The sequence below is a fragment of the Xiphophorus couchianus genome, chromosome 3 (assembly GCF_001444195.1).
Source record: "Xiphophorus couchianus chromosome 3, X_couchianus-1.0, whole genome shotgun sequence".
In the NCBI taxonomy this organism is placed as follows: Eukaryota; Metazoa; Chordata; class Actinopteri; order Cyprinodontiformes; family Poeciliidae; genus Xiphophorus; species Xiphophorus couchianus.
This window is the reverse complement of record NC_040230.1, coordinates 16,357,460-16,371,870: the sequence shown is the minus strand read 5'-3', so window position 1 is coordinate 16,371,870 and position 14,411 is coordinate 16,357,460. Positions and strand designations below refer to the sequence as shown.

The 14,411-nt window shown below is 40.6% G+C and overlaps 1 protein-coding gene across 1 annotated transcript in view; it reads left to right on the top strand.

The window, feature by feature from the left end:
- galnt1 (UDP-N-acetyl-alpha-D-galactosamine:polypeptide N-acetylgalactosaminyltransferase 1) overlaps positions 1-12,721 on the top strand; it is a 61,724-nt gene extending 49,003 nt beyond the window's left edge. The window contains exons 9-14 of the mRNA XM_028013231.1: positions 1,445-1,562; positions 2,217-2,397; positions 6,746-6,885; positions 6,994-7,092; positions 8,957-9,091; positions 9,689-12,721. Of these exons, the coding sequence (XP_027869032.1) occupies positions 1,445-1,562; positions 2,217-2,397; positions 6,746-6,885; positions 6,994-7,092; positions 8,957-9,091; positions 9,689-9,835 (820 nt within the window). The 3' untranslated portion in view covers positions 9,836-12,721. The remainder of the gene's footprint in view (positions 1-1,444; positions 1,563-2,216; positions 2,398-6,745; positions 6,886-6,993; positions 7,093-8,956; positions 9,092-9,688) is intronic.
- The last annotated feature ends 1,690 nt before the right edge of the window (positions 12,722-14,411 follow it).

Here is a 14,411-nt window from a genome sequence, read left to right as displayed (position 1 = left end):
AATTGTCACAGACTTCCAAACCACTAAAGGAACGATTATCCACAAATAGAAAAACCATGGATCAAGTGAACCTTCCCAGGAGACTCCGACTCATCCAGAAGATCACAAAAAGGCCCAGAACTTCTAAAGTACCGTAGTTTGCATCTGCTCAGATAAGCTCAGCTTTCATGATGCAGCTGGAAGACGGAGAAAATGGCATCAGTGGGAGACTTTCTTATTGAAAAACTAGCCAGTTGTTGACCAGTGGCTTTAGAATATTGACCTTTTACTGTTAAGTAATTTCTGTAAACCTGATCACTAATGGATGCTGTTACCGCCACCTTTCCACCGCAAAAGTAAAAATATGTTTGTTTCTGTGGCCTAGTTAAAGCCTTGTCATAAATCAGAAGTAAATCGGTTCTGCAAGAAGAAGGGGAGGATTTATAAACCAATAATAATGCAGAACGTGTTACTTAAAAGCTGAAAAGATCTTCTTTCCAGTAGCTAATCCACAGAAAATTGTAGCGTTTGTTTTTGCTGTTGCAGTGTGACGAGCATCATCAAAGTCTAAATCTCAGCAACTAAAGTCGCAATTGTTTACAGCAGCATGAAAAAGAAAAATGACTTTGAGGTTTTCTAATACAAGAAATATTAGTATCATGCTACTGTGACTCCTCCAGACAAGAATAATAATCTATTTCAGTTCACACTGCAAAGCCTGTCTCTGTCTGGAGTTTTTGTGGTTGTTTTATGCTGCCAGCATTTGTGGACATCAGTGTTTTGATAAGCGGAGGGCTGTAAAAGCCGCTTTTATGAACGTGACAGACTCTGTTTGGATAAACGGCTTTATTCAGGATCAGAGCTCCCCTTTAATTTAGTGCCTGTTGTTTGTTTTACTGTTGTGTGTTTGAATCTCATTAAAAAAATAAACTGATTTAATTTTGCACTGAAGAGTTTGCAGAACTTTGTGTTATTTGGTGAAACGAAGCCGTTCAATATACTGTCTTCACCTCTTTACACTCCCACAGTTGCTTTTTTAACATTAAAATCTTCTTTAATCTTTTTCTTTACCAGCTTTTTATTCTCCAGCCATTTCGTTTGGGTTTATTTCTGTGGGATGTATTGTTTTTTTTGTTTAGTTTTTTTTCCCCAACTGATATTAGGATGTTAACTGAAAGAAGAAAACAGGCCTCTTCTATGAAAAAAAAGTGAAGCTATTGTGTTACGGGGTTGTGAAGGGGAAGAGAACTGAGGCCATTAAACATTGACACAACCATCACAACACCAGAGGCCGCAGCAGAAGAAAGAAGACAAATGGAAAATAACAGGAAGACAGTAAAGAACAGGGGCTGAAATATAAAGCTCTGATGGGATCTGTAGATACTGAGTGACCTTTAGAAAACAGGCTGCTGGGGAATGAAGTGACACGAACCAGCCTCACTCTTTAATTTATTCCTCTCTCCAGGACTCCCACCATGGCAGGCGGCTTGTTCTCCATAGACAGGGATTATTTTCAGGAGATCGGCACGTATGACGCAGGCATGGACATCTGGGGCGGAGAAAACCTGGAAATCTCTTTCAGAGTGAGTGAACGCAGCCAAATAGCATGACTCCGTTTTTCACTGGTCTGGCACAACTTCTGGACGGTTCACGGTGTCATCCTGACTGGATCTCAGACTCAGTTAGAGCACAGACTCCAGCGTTTCAACAGTCAGTACATGTAGCTTAGGGCTGAAGCGATTCATCAGATTATTGACACAATCGTCAACTAATTTGGTAATCGATTAATCGCTAACTGGAGTGTCAGACTAAAAAAATGCCATTTAGTGAAAAAAGAAACATATTCTGAGCAGTAATTAAGCCTAAACTGTACAAAGATGTGTATATATTTTACACTTAAGATAAAAACATATTTTTATGTAAATATGTTTTATCTACACGTGTTTCAAATTTATTAAAGGAATGATGACATTGCATTAATTTTAGGCACAAAAAAATTACTTTTTGTATGTAGAAAATGAATTTAATTACATCTTTTAATGTATTCATAATATTGTATAAAAAGGGCTTGTGGATTTTAAATGGTTAAAACCTGTAGAATGTGCCATGTCTTTTTTTTCTTCTTTTTTTTATTCAGTGAATCATCAGAACAATCAACAAATTAGTTGATTCCTAAAATAACCATAACGTGAAGCCTTAACATGGTTTACAGCATTTTGCAAACCTTTCCCTCACAGATCTGGCAGTGTGGAGGGACTCTGGAGATCGTCACATGCTCTCACGTGGGCCACGTGTTCAGAAAGGCAACGCCCTACACGTTCCCCGGAGGAACGGGGCAGATCATCAACAAGAACAACCGCCGCCTGGCAGAGGTCTGGATGGATGAGTTCAAGAACTTCTTCTACATCATCTCTCCTGGTGAGTCATGCGATGCGTGCGTCTCTGTGTTCATTAAGATATGCACGCAGGAACTCGTGTGTGGAGGTTAATCTCTGTGGCAGGTGTGATCAATCCATTAACCTGGTGACGGTGTGATACTGCGGTGGTGGGGGGCGAGCGGCGCAAGATGTGTGGCCACAAGTAATTTCATGCTACAGAGGATCTATTTACCTGAACACACAAACACACACAGAAAACGGGGAGGCAGCCCAAAAGTAAAATGACAGAAAACTATGTTTTGTCACTTTTGTTATTTTTTTTATGACAAAATAAATCGTTCTACTATACTACTGGTCCTGTAATGGTACAATATGTTGTGGCCAATATGACCTGATCAAAGATTTTTCTCTCTGATTCTGATTCGAGTTGTTTAAAATTAAATATTTACCTCATTAGTGTCAGTCAGAAACTTGTACAGAAGTTATTAAAATCCATACAACCTTGAAATCCTTTAACATCTGTCGTCTTCTCTGTGGCTCCAACACCAGAAACGTTAGCTGAGTAAACTTGCTGCCATGCTTCTGTAGTCCTTGCTGGGTTTTTATGATCTTTGATTTTACAGCTTGGGATATGTTTGGGCAAAGAAAACGTTTGAAAAAATGTATATTTTTGCATTTAATTCCCAATCCTACCAGCTAACAGCTTTATCGAGCCGTTCATGAATCTGTTTTTCCATCCATCCTGTTTTTTCTTCCAGTCTTCCTTCCTGTCCGTGGTTCTTATTACATATTTATGTAATATCTACCAGAAGTCCTTCACATACTTTACAAATGTTGTTAAAAGTGCATTGAGACCTGAAATAGTACGAGTGTAAAAAAATGACTGCAAGTGTGAAATTTTGATATGAAAAATGCGAACTCTGACGTTGAGAAATAGAGGAACTGTTAGGTTTGTTAATGCTTTCAATTTCTGTTTTAAAATGGTTTCAATCCACATTGAGGTTTTTCCAAAAAAAGTTGTTGTTCTCTGTTGGAACAACCAGTTCCAACAGCAGTGCTGGGTGGACATGACACAGATCCAAAAGCAGGAGGATCAGCACAGATACTGGGAGCTAAATGTGGTCAGAAATGCGTGATTAGGACCTTAAGCTGATCCTTCTGATCAGACGCAGTCTCTAATACTACCCAGATAATAAATTCAAAATATTCAACCAAGAGATTATGTAGTCAGTTCCTTAGCGACAGATAAGCCATTTATTTAATGAAGACATTTAATGTTTCCATATGACTTACAAATTCTTTTTATTTTATAACTTGTTCTTATGGAAAATTATATTTTTTAGAAGCAAACCAATAACAGCATGATATTTGCTTCTCTAATTATTACCGTTTGAGCTCTTCTCACGACACAGTCAGTGGTATTTCTCACTAGACTCAATAAGTTGTCAAAGACAAAAATGAAATCATTGGAATAAAACAAATTCAATCTGGAGAGACTCGCACGGAGAAGAAAATAGCAGTTAAAAAGATTTAATGGTACAATTTCTTTGGCGCTCGGACCCGGCAGAAGACCGTGAGCCGAGGATCGCCGTGAGCAGGCGGTCTGCTCGGCGAGCTCGGGATAGTCTTCCCCCCCCGGGACCGAAACTGGTGGTGGAGCGGAGCTTGGAGAGGAAGAGCACAAGGGATCCTGGAGGACGACCCTCATGGTGAAGGTGGAGAAGGGGAGGAGGTGGGTCGAAGCACGGCTGACGAGCAGGAAGACCCCAGGGTAGCTTGGACTTTTGAAGGTGTCTTTGGACGACGATTGGCTGGAGCGGCGTGAAGCTCCGGTCCGGATTGGCTGCTGTCGGGCGTAGTGATTAGATGATGTGGTGAAGCTGGTCGAGTCTCCCAGTTTGAATTTTCGCCAAGGCTCCATTACATACATATAGAACAGTATTGTATCGCAATATTTAAGGCTCATTAGAATAAAATGGGGTTTTACAGTCTCCAGTAGTTTTTTACTCTATAAATTTACTGCATTCTGACCAAAGCACTAAAAGGTGCTCATCTTTTTAACTCTTTTACTCAAAGTTGATAAAGAAAATGGACTGGGTGACCTGATGAAAGGTCAAATAGGTTACATCTCTCCACCGATTGCTTAAAGTAGTGCTACCTGAAACGAGCACAATAATTATTTTAAAACATAAACACAGTATTTGTGATGCTACGTTGACGGTGCAACCAACAGTGCAAGACTTATTTGAACCCCCCCAACGATATAGTCGGTTTATCATAGTTGATTTTATTATCAGAGAATGATATTAATACAGTATTGTTGGCAATATTGTACTGCTTCCCCACCTCTGCTTAAGAGGCTATTAGATTTATTTCAGTTTGTGTTTTAAGATGTTTTCAGTGTTTTATGTCTAAAATATCCAAGTTAATGTAAAGCCAGAACATTACATCACCGCCGTTGGCTCAAACCTTTGAACCGGCCCAGCACCGTGGTAACTCTCCAGGTTTTAGCTCTGAACTGCATGATGCCATCTGTGGAAAGCCAGCCTCCTCATTAAAGTAAGAACTAGTGACACACGTGTGTGTTTGACATGTTTGTTAAATGCACTTAGTTAAAAACTTACCAAACACGCACACTCTTACACACACACACAGGCACATATGCAAACAGAAACAAAAACATTTCCTCTTCCTGATTGGCACGGTGACTGGGAAACAAACACGAGGTTGAATTTCCAGCGTCAGCTGGCATGGAATGCTGCCGGGAACCACAGGAAGCTGTTCCTGCGGTCAGCTGACAGTTATACAGTCGGCAGTGAAAAGGCTCATTGGACTGTTAATATTTTATTACTGATTATTAATGTATCAGTATTTTAACAAGCGAGACAGGAGGGAAGTGTGGAAGAGAGGAGCTGAAGTTTAGACAGTCCTGATATCCCGAGGGATGGACGGGAGCTTAGGCTCCTCCAGCCGTCTGTCTGCATCATCAGGCTGATAGAGAGACCTGCAGAAAGGAACGCAGCCAATCACTTCAAGAGAATAGCATTATCACCAGGTCGTTCTGATATTTGTATAGTTCTATCATGGCGTGATTTCTGAACTGCTTGCACTCACCTTACTGGAAAGCAGACATTTGCCTAAAGATTAGTGCTCAGAAAACTTAATAAAGAACGCCTTCCTCTGTAATTTTGAGGCAGTGCGACGTGCTCTAGATACACTGCTTTTTATTACAGCTCTGCTTTTGCACTCTCTGCAAACGCACGTCTGTATTTCTTTTTTTTATTGCTTATGTTTTCTTGCACAAACATGGCAGGTCTGTCAGACTAATCCATGCTGTCATGGAAACATGACAGAATAAAGAAAGAAAACTCTGACCTCATGGATTACACCTCGCCGGAGGCTCCAGGACTCCTGTCACTCTCGCTTGTCCAAATAAAGTCATGAAAAACAGAAATGCTGGAACCCGGGTGTTTGAATGTTGTTGCTTTCAACATGACATTAAACATAATAAGTATGGTAATAAGGTTTCTCATTATTTTTATTACTTACTTTCTTGCTTAAACGCACAGGACGTTTTCAGAATGCCTGCTTCTGGTTAAGACACTGCGACTTATAAACATATTCACATTTGTCACAACCACAAACCTACTTGAGTTTCATTGGGTTTTTATATGGCAACACAACATTGTGCATAAATGTGACATGAAAGGAAGAAAAGAAATATCTGGGTTAAAAAAAAATTAAGATGGTGAAATCGAAAAAGTGCATCATGCATTTTTAATCTGCTGACTAATTCAGTTCTTTTCAACCCTGCTTTTTCTGCAAGTGTTCAGGAGGATGTTTCTACCAGCTTTGCACATCTGGAATCAGAGGCTTTTGTCATTTCTTTATGCTTAATAGCACAAACTCAGATTTAACGGGGAGCATCTTTGAATACTAATTAAAAGCTTTTCTTCAGATTCTCAACTGGATTTAGGTCTGGGCTTTGACTTGACCATTAATTAACACATGAATGTGATTTGATATAAACCATTTCATTGGAGCTTCAGGTGTATATTTTTGATCGTTGTCCAGTCTTAAGTGTTTTGCAGCTTTTCCTCCAGGATAGTTCTGTGTTTAGCCACATCCATCTTCAGCTTCGTGGTACATGATGCTGCCACCACCATGTTTCACTGTGGGGATTGTGTGCTCAGTCTGTGATGTTAGTTAGCGTAACTCATGACTGTATTTAATAGTCCAATGTGCCTGGATGACAAGATGTATTAAGAACACGTCATGTGTTTTGTTTACAAGCAAAACTTTTCGTGCAAAGTAACTTTTCAGCAGTCATGACCGCCTTCAGGCAGTTTTCCACATTAATGCATGAGTGTCTGTGTTTGCGTCTCCAGGTGTGACCAAGGTGGACTACGGTGACATCTCAACTCGCACCGCTCTGAGACAAAAGCTCCAGTGTAAACCCTTCAGCTGGTATTTGGAGAACGTCTACCCTGACTCCCAGATCCCCCGGCACTATTACTCGCTGGGAGAGGTACGCTCACTGACGTACACGCCCACATGCACACACACACAGACTGCGCCACTGTCCACACTGCGTTAGTAGGTGATCCTCACTTTGATCTGTGTGGGTTTGCCTCAGATCCGTAACGTGGAGACCAACCAGTGCCTGGACAACATGGCCCGCAAGGAAAATGAGAAGGTTGGCATTTTCAACTGCCACGGCATGGGAGGCAACCAGGTGAGTAAGCAGTTTCTGCTGTAGCAAAAAAAAAAAAAAAGTCCTGAAAATAAATGTGCACAAGGTTTATTATGGAAACCAGAAACATTTTTTAGCAATTATTTACAACATAATTACCAGACTGAAGATCTTGCAGCATCTTGCAGATGTAACTGTGGCAAAGGGTGATTCTGTTAAATACTGACTCCGTGTTCTTTCACTTCCTCTTCATGACAATGAACTTTGTGTTTGTCTGTGGGATACAGTTGAAACCAGACGTTTACATGCCACCAAAGGAAAGATACAAACACCATTTTTTCTCATTGTCTGAAGTTAAATCAGACCAAACTTCTGTTGTTTTAGGTTAGTTAGAATCGTTAAAATAATTTCTTTTTGCTAAAAGCCACAATAATTGGAGAATTTGTCCGTGATCTACCTTTTAACGTCTTAAAAATCAGAAGTTTACACACAGAGTAATTACTGTCCCATTACACAATGAGGGAACGCATCGATAATGATGTCATGTCTTTGGAAACTTCTGATTGGTTAACTGACACATTTTAATTAATTGGAGGCACCTCTGTTTATGTATTTAACAGCCGTATGTTGTACACACTGCTTCCTTGTGTAACATCATGGGAAAGTTGGAAAAATCAGCCAAGACACCTGGAAGAGAATTGTGGAGCTTCACAAATCCAGTGAAGCTGCATTAACCTTTCCAAAATATCATACGTACGTAGATATAAACATAATAGGGAATGTCCAACCATCATTCAACTTAGGAAGGAGACAGGTTCTGTGTCCCAGAGATTAACGTGTTTTGGTCCAAAATGTACAAATCAATCCCAGAAGAAAAGCCAAAGACGTTGTGAAGACGCTGCTGGAATTGGTGAGGCAGTGTCATTATCCTCAGTGAAACATGTCCTGTACCGACAGGGACTGAAAGGGAATTCGAGGTAGAAGCCATTACTCCAAAAGTAACATAAAAAGATAGATTGCAGTTTGCAAATGCACACAGAAACAAAGTCTTTCATCTTTGGAGAACGTACACTGCTCAAAAAAATAAAGGGAACACTCAAATAGCACATCCTAGATCTGAATGAAAGAAATATTCTCATTGAATACTTTGTTCTTTACAAAGTTCCATTTGCACAACAGCAGGTGAAATTGATTGTCAATCAGTGTTGCTTCCTAAGTGGACAGTTTGATTTCACAGAAGTTTGATTTACTTGGAGTTATATTGTGTTGTTTAAGTGTTCCCTTTATTTTTTTGAGCAGTATATTTGGAAACGCCATCCCATCTGTGAAGTACGGTGGTGACAGTATCATGTTGTGAGGCTGTTTTTTCAACAGGACGAACTGGTGCCTTTTATAAAATAGATGGCATAATGAGGAAAGAACATTATTTGTAAATATTAAAGCAACATAATGCAGGACGTTAAAGCTTGGGGCTTTTCAAATGGACAATGACTCAAGGCAGACTGACTGCTATTACTGGTTGTTGACGTGAACAACAAGTTCGAAGGTTTCTGCTAGGCTTTATTCGTGACTAAAAGTATCACACTAGCGTGTTTTATAGCGCAGTGATTTGAGTTATTTCAATGTTCTTCCATCACCTGAAATAACTCCTGTAAGCTCCAGGACTGAGTCGGATCTTCCTGGAGCTTCTTCAGGACTTTCTGAACCGAGAGCCTTTAGGAGTGAAACATCAATGAGACTAAAGCTAAAGTCAGGCAGATACCAGCATGATGTCACAGTAAACCTGATGCTTCCTGTTAACATTTAACCCTATGAGCTCAAACTGTGGTTCTGAACCTGTAAATGAGCTTAAAATAAGCTCCTTAAAACACCGGTGTGTGTGGGTGTGTGTTTGTGTGACCTGCAGGTTTTCTCCTACACAGCCAACAAGGAGATCCGCACAGATGACTTGTGTTTAGACGTCTCCAAGCTGAACGGACCCGTCATGATGCTCAAGTGTCATCACCTTAAAGGCAACCAGCTGTGGGAATACGATCCTGTGGTGAGTGGGGAGAGATTTCTGACACGTTGCTCAACTTGACTGAGAGACTGGAATCTAGATGCTGTGCAACATTCAGATTTATGCACTTAATTGTGTGGATTCAAACTCAGGATGCAAGTTTTTGATTAATGAAAACAATAAATCTAAAGTTGGTAGATCTTATTGATTGACTAGCAATTAAATGATACGTGTCAGTTTTCTTAAAAACCTGAGCGTTTCATTGTATCAAATGAGTCGATTGTCTTAATAAGCTGAATTGAAGGAAAAAAAAAACAGAGTGAAATTTTAACATATTGTCAGCTGATTGTCAGACCATTTCTCTTTCCCGTTCTGGTAATGGCTCCGCCATCTTTATTTCTATATCAATCTCTCTGGTTGAGGATGACCTGCAGTGCCTCTTCTGGATGGCAGCCAAACTACAATACTAAAAGAAGGTCTAAGCGAATGTTATTAGTTAATCGATTGGCACAGATTTTAACCTAATAAACCATTAATCGACAATCAGTCATAAGTCAATTAATTGTTTGCTCCCTAATTTTAAAAATGTATTCTGTAGCTGGATCACATGTGCTCCTTTACCGCCCTCTGTCTGTGCAGAAGCTGACTCTGGTCCACGTCAACAGCAACCAGTGCCTGGACAAGGCCAGCGAGGAGGACAGCCAGGTGCCCAGTGTCAGAGACTGCACACACTCACGTTCCCAACAGTGGCTGCTGCGCAACGTCACACTACCCGAGGTCTTCTGACCGCACTCCGCACACTCCCAAACGTACACCCCCACACACACACACAGCAGCCCAGAGCGAGCGGTCAGACGAGCGGGAATGTTTTATTCAACTCTGGCACGAGGACAGAGACTTCCCCGGAGGGGATTCAGGAGGACGGATGGGACGGTACTACCTCTGCCAGAGATCAGAGGACGGAGAGTCTTCAAGCTTCCTCAGAGCGAACAGAGAGGACTGTAGAGACTCCCTCTAAGAGACCATATCTGTTGTTTTACTTTTCTTTTGTTGTTTTTTTTAATGAAGAGATTTTAAGAGTGACTGGCTCTAGAACCGTGGAGTCGAGGTTCTGCACACAGCTTCCCCTCAGCTCATCACTTAACGTTTACTGACTGCCTGCGATCAGTGTGCATGGGTGGGCGTGTGTGTGTGTGCGCACTTATCTGTCTGTTTGACCCGAGATGAATGTATGCTTTTAGAAGGGGGAGCCTGAACATTTGATTTTTGCTTTCCTTAAGTTCCAGTTTGTTTTTTTATTTAATTTTATAACGGACATTGAACGTGAACTCTTATGAAGAAGGATGCATGTTGGGGTGTGTGTGTGTGTGTGTGTGTGTGTGTGAGAGAGAGAGAGATTACGTCTTGTGCGTGTGGACGTGTCAAAACCCCTCCCTGCAGTCTTGCAGCAGTGTATGTCCCCCTCTGGTGTTACATCTCGGTATCTCATCTTACAGACTGAAGCATCCAAGCTGAGGATTTTCCAAGGGAGGGAGCGTAATATAAACAAACAAAAAAGAGAGAAAACTCAACCCGATGTCTGCCAACAGCAGAAATGTAGAGATATAGAAATATGTTTGTGATATCTTCAGATTTCTATGTCCAGTTTTTACATGCCTTTTCTGTTTCTACTTATGTCAGTAACTTTTAGTTTTTCTTTAAGGATGTTCAACGTACAGCCAACGCACACGCAAAAAACACATCAACAAGCTACTTTATATTTATCTGATACCTTCTGCCTGCTGTAGTGTTTAACCATCAGAAACTCTCCTGCGAAACACTACAAAGCCACACACTCTCTATAAAAGGCAGTTCGTACAGGTGCATCGCAGTAAATAAGAATATCATAAAACATATTTCAGTAATTCAGTTTCAAAAATGAAACTCTGATAGCGTAGATTCGTTTACCATGTTGACTAAATCAAATGTTACTTTTGATACTTCGGGCTCACAGCTAATAAAACCCCAAAGTCTCTGGAAATTAAAATATTATGTTGAACCAAAAAAGCAGATTTTTACAGCAGAATGTTTGCTTATTGAAAATCATGCATCAACGCAGCGTAGCACGGAGGCAGCCAGCCTGTGAACACTGGCAGCTCTCATCTCACCTACGTTGGTGTTTCTCATCTTCTTAATAACTCTCCACAGATTGCTTATGACCATGTCCTGCTGGTAAATGAAATAAATCTTTTCAATGGGAAGCATGATAGATAGGCTCTAAAAGTTCCTAATAGACAGCTGTGCTGACTTTAGACTTGGAGCAATGGACCAACAGATGACAGTAGAGTCCCAAATCACTGCTGATTGTGGAAACTTCCCAACTTGGATTCTCATCACTCTGGGAACCTGATTCCTAAATGAAATCCAAATTTTTATTTAATCTGAGAAGAGGGCTTTTTTCCACTCCTCTGAGTTTCTGAACAGCTTACGTCCTGTAGATACTCCTCACTTTATGAATCGCACAAAAAAATTATAGGTTTTACTTCGTAGTCTTGTCAAGCCTGAGATGTTTCTGACACATTTTTCCTTCCACTAAACTTTCCATTAATATGCTTGGAACAGTCAGCTTGTTTTTAGTAATGAGCTTTTGTGGCATATCCATATGGAGGCTGTCAGCGTCGCTCTGCTACACAACAATCCAGTCAGCCGTCTTCCCTATGTTGTGGTTGGTTTGACGTAATATTATAATCTTTTGGGAAACTGAATTTTTTGGGGGGGTTCATTAGCTGAACACCGTAATCATTCAAATAAAAAGTAAGAATCACTGTGTGTAACAAGATTGAGTTACTGAAATAAATCGACTATTTATTGGTGATCTAGATGCAAACGTTTTTCCCACATTGACCTTTTTCAGAAAATACACTCCAAGAGCTTTTATTCTGCTGTGGAGTGTGTTGGATGAATCTGTGTAGGTATGAATGTGCTTCTCTTCAGTACTTCTCCCAGTTTGTCAGCTCCATGTTTACTAGGTCAAACTTGATTTTTGTTTTGTTTTTGGAAGAACCCATACAGCTGAGCACGTCTCATGTCTGCATATTCACTTTTGCAGCGGTCCAGCTGCTGTTAGGATGCATAAACAGCGTTTATTTGGTGTTTTAGAAAAATTAAGCAGTGAGAAAATAACAGTGGAGCGACGAGAATATATCTGACATTATATCTGAATTCATAATCATGTCGTTTTTTGTTTTTTTTTCTTTTGCAAGTCTACCGGCAGTATTTCTACATTCATATTTCAGCCTCAGACAACTGAACCATGTCATTATCATTTCAACCATCATACTGTGTTTTTTTTTTTTGTTGTCGTTGTTTTTGTTGTGTTGTCACTCCTGCTGCTGTACGTCAGAGCTGGAGTCGTTTTGTAAAAGTTTGAAACATTTCAGCTTCCTCCAGTGGAGGAAGGGTTTACACAAAAGAGAGAGAGAGAGAGAGGAGGCCATCGACTGGACTTTCATATCTGAGCCTCAGAGTGACTGTGACGATGTTTTTGATAGTGAGACCGAGGGAGTGTATCATTTGTTCCCATGTCAGAGGGGCGGGCGGAGAGAGCGGGGTTAAAAAGAACTGACATGTCCAGGCTTCCACACTGAGCTGATCCAAATGTAGAAAATAAAGGTGAAACGGTTTACAGAAGAACTCGAGGAGTGTGTTGATTTTTCTGCGCAAACACACCACAAACTTTGCATTTTTCCAATAATTGCAGTTCATCTCTGCCAACTCTTTTCTCCCACCTGTGCCAAAATGTGCAGCTCCAGTCAGAAATGTGTAGTCACTAACAGCAGGAATGTCAAATTAAACTTTTGGGTTTAATGATTCATTTTACTTTTCCAGGTTGTAATGATTATCTCAGGCTGTCCGCTGTGCGTCTTCCTGTTCTCTCTCTGTAACCTGTCGTCTCTGGCAACTGACAGAATAAAGGTCACCAAACCCTAAAAGCAAGAATTGGGTGCACAAGTGAAACTTGTTGGGATTTTCTCGAATCAGTAGAGTCAGTTACAGATTTAAGCTGAAATACATACATGAAGTCCAACTGATATTTAAATAAATGGTTTTTCAACCAAGTACTCTGCAGCCACACATTCTTCTAGCTACGAGGCCCGATTCTTTCTGGATATTTGACTTTTTGTAAGCATAATATTTACCTGCTTTATTAGTTCCCAATAAAGCAGGTATTGCTTTATTGGGCTCTATATAGAGCATATAAATGAGCTCTATACAGAGCTCATTTTCCCAAGTTTAAATTCTCTGCAGGCATGACCCATGCTTGGCCATTTTTATTTAGTAAATAACAATTTGCCCCTTTAATTTCTGGATTAACACTATGACCCAGGTCTCGTTTCTTTCATAATTCCCTCCATTATTTATTGTTCTGTCAGAGTATTATTGGAGTGTTAACATCAATCATACTTTCCTTTGATCGGCTATTCTTAACGCCTTTAGTTAGCTTGTGACTGAAAGAGTGCTGTAATAAAACCTGAGAATTACATGGTCAGACGGTGTGAAACATGGCCACTGCTGTAAGCCATTCTTGCACATTGACTAGATAAATCTCTCATCTTCGCCACAGTGAGAAACGAGCGGCTGGATGAGAGATGAGCCTGCGCTGAAACCCGAGAAGTCTGATGGGACTGTTCTCCGGCCTATTAATAAACATGAAGGTCCAGTGTGAAAAAGGGGCGCGGGGGGGGAGAGAGAGGAAGCCGGGCCTCAGACTAAGTGTTTGATGCAGAGTGGATTATTCAAACTCCCGATGAATTATTCATCTGAAAGGATTTGGGTCCAACGAGAGCCATCAGGAAGACATATTAGACAACAGCTTTTAGCGCTAGAGCCTGCGAAACGTGTCGATGCTTGTGCATTTATTTTCAGACAGCATCTGGTGGATGCATGCGTGACACGTTTACACCGCTCCAGCTCAGCACCACCATGAAGTGAAAGCAAACAGGAAGCGCCAGGCTCTAAGAGCAAATGACACTAATGACTCTGCTATTGAAGAGATTTAGATCTATGATCTGGTTTTGTGCCACAGACTTCAGCAGAACGATGTGCAGAAATGCCTCATAGCTGCAGCCTGGAGGGGAGAAACTGAGAAAAGACAGAACCAAAGTTTGATCAGAGCAGCAGGGTGAATTGGTTTACTTTGACTCAAGGCCTTCAAATGTTGTTGATTTGTGTTGTTGGAAATTACCTTCTCAGTTCAGATGCTTTCAGTCTCTCCTTATTTATTCATGTATTTGGAAACACTTGTTGACTGTTTCAACACTTTTCTACTACTTATTTTCAACTGGAGATAGGAGGATATCAGATTATGACCGATGAGAACATG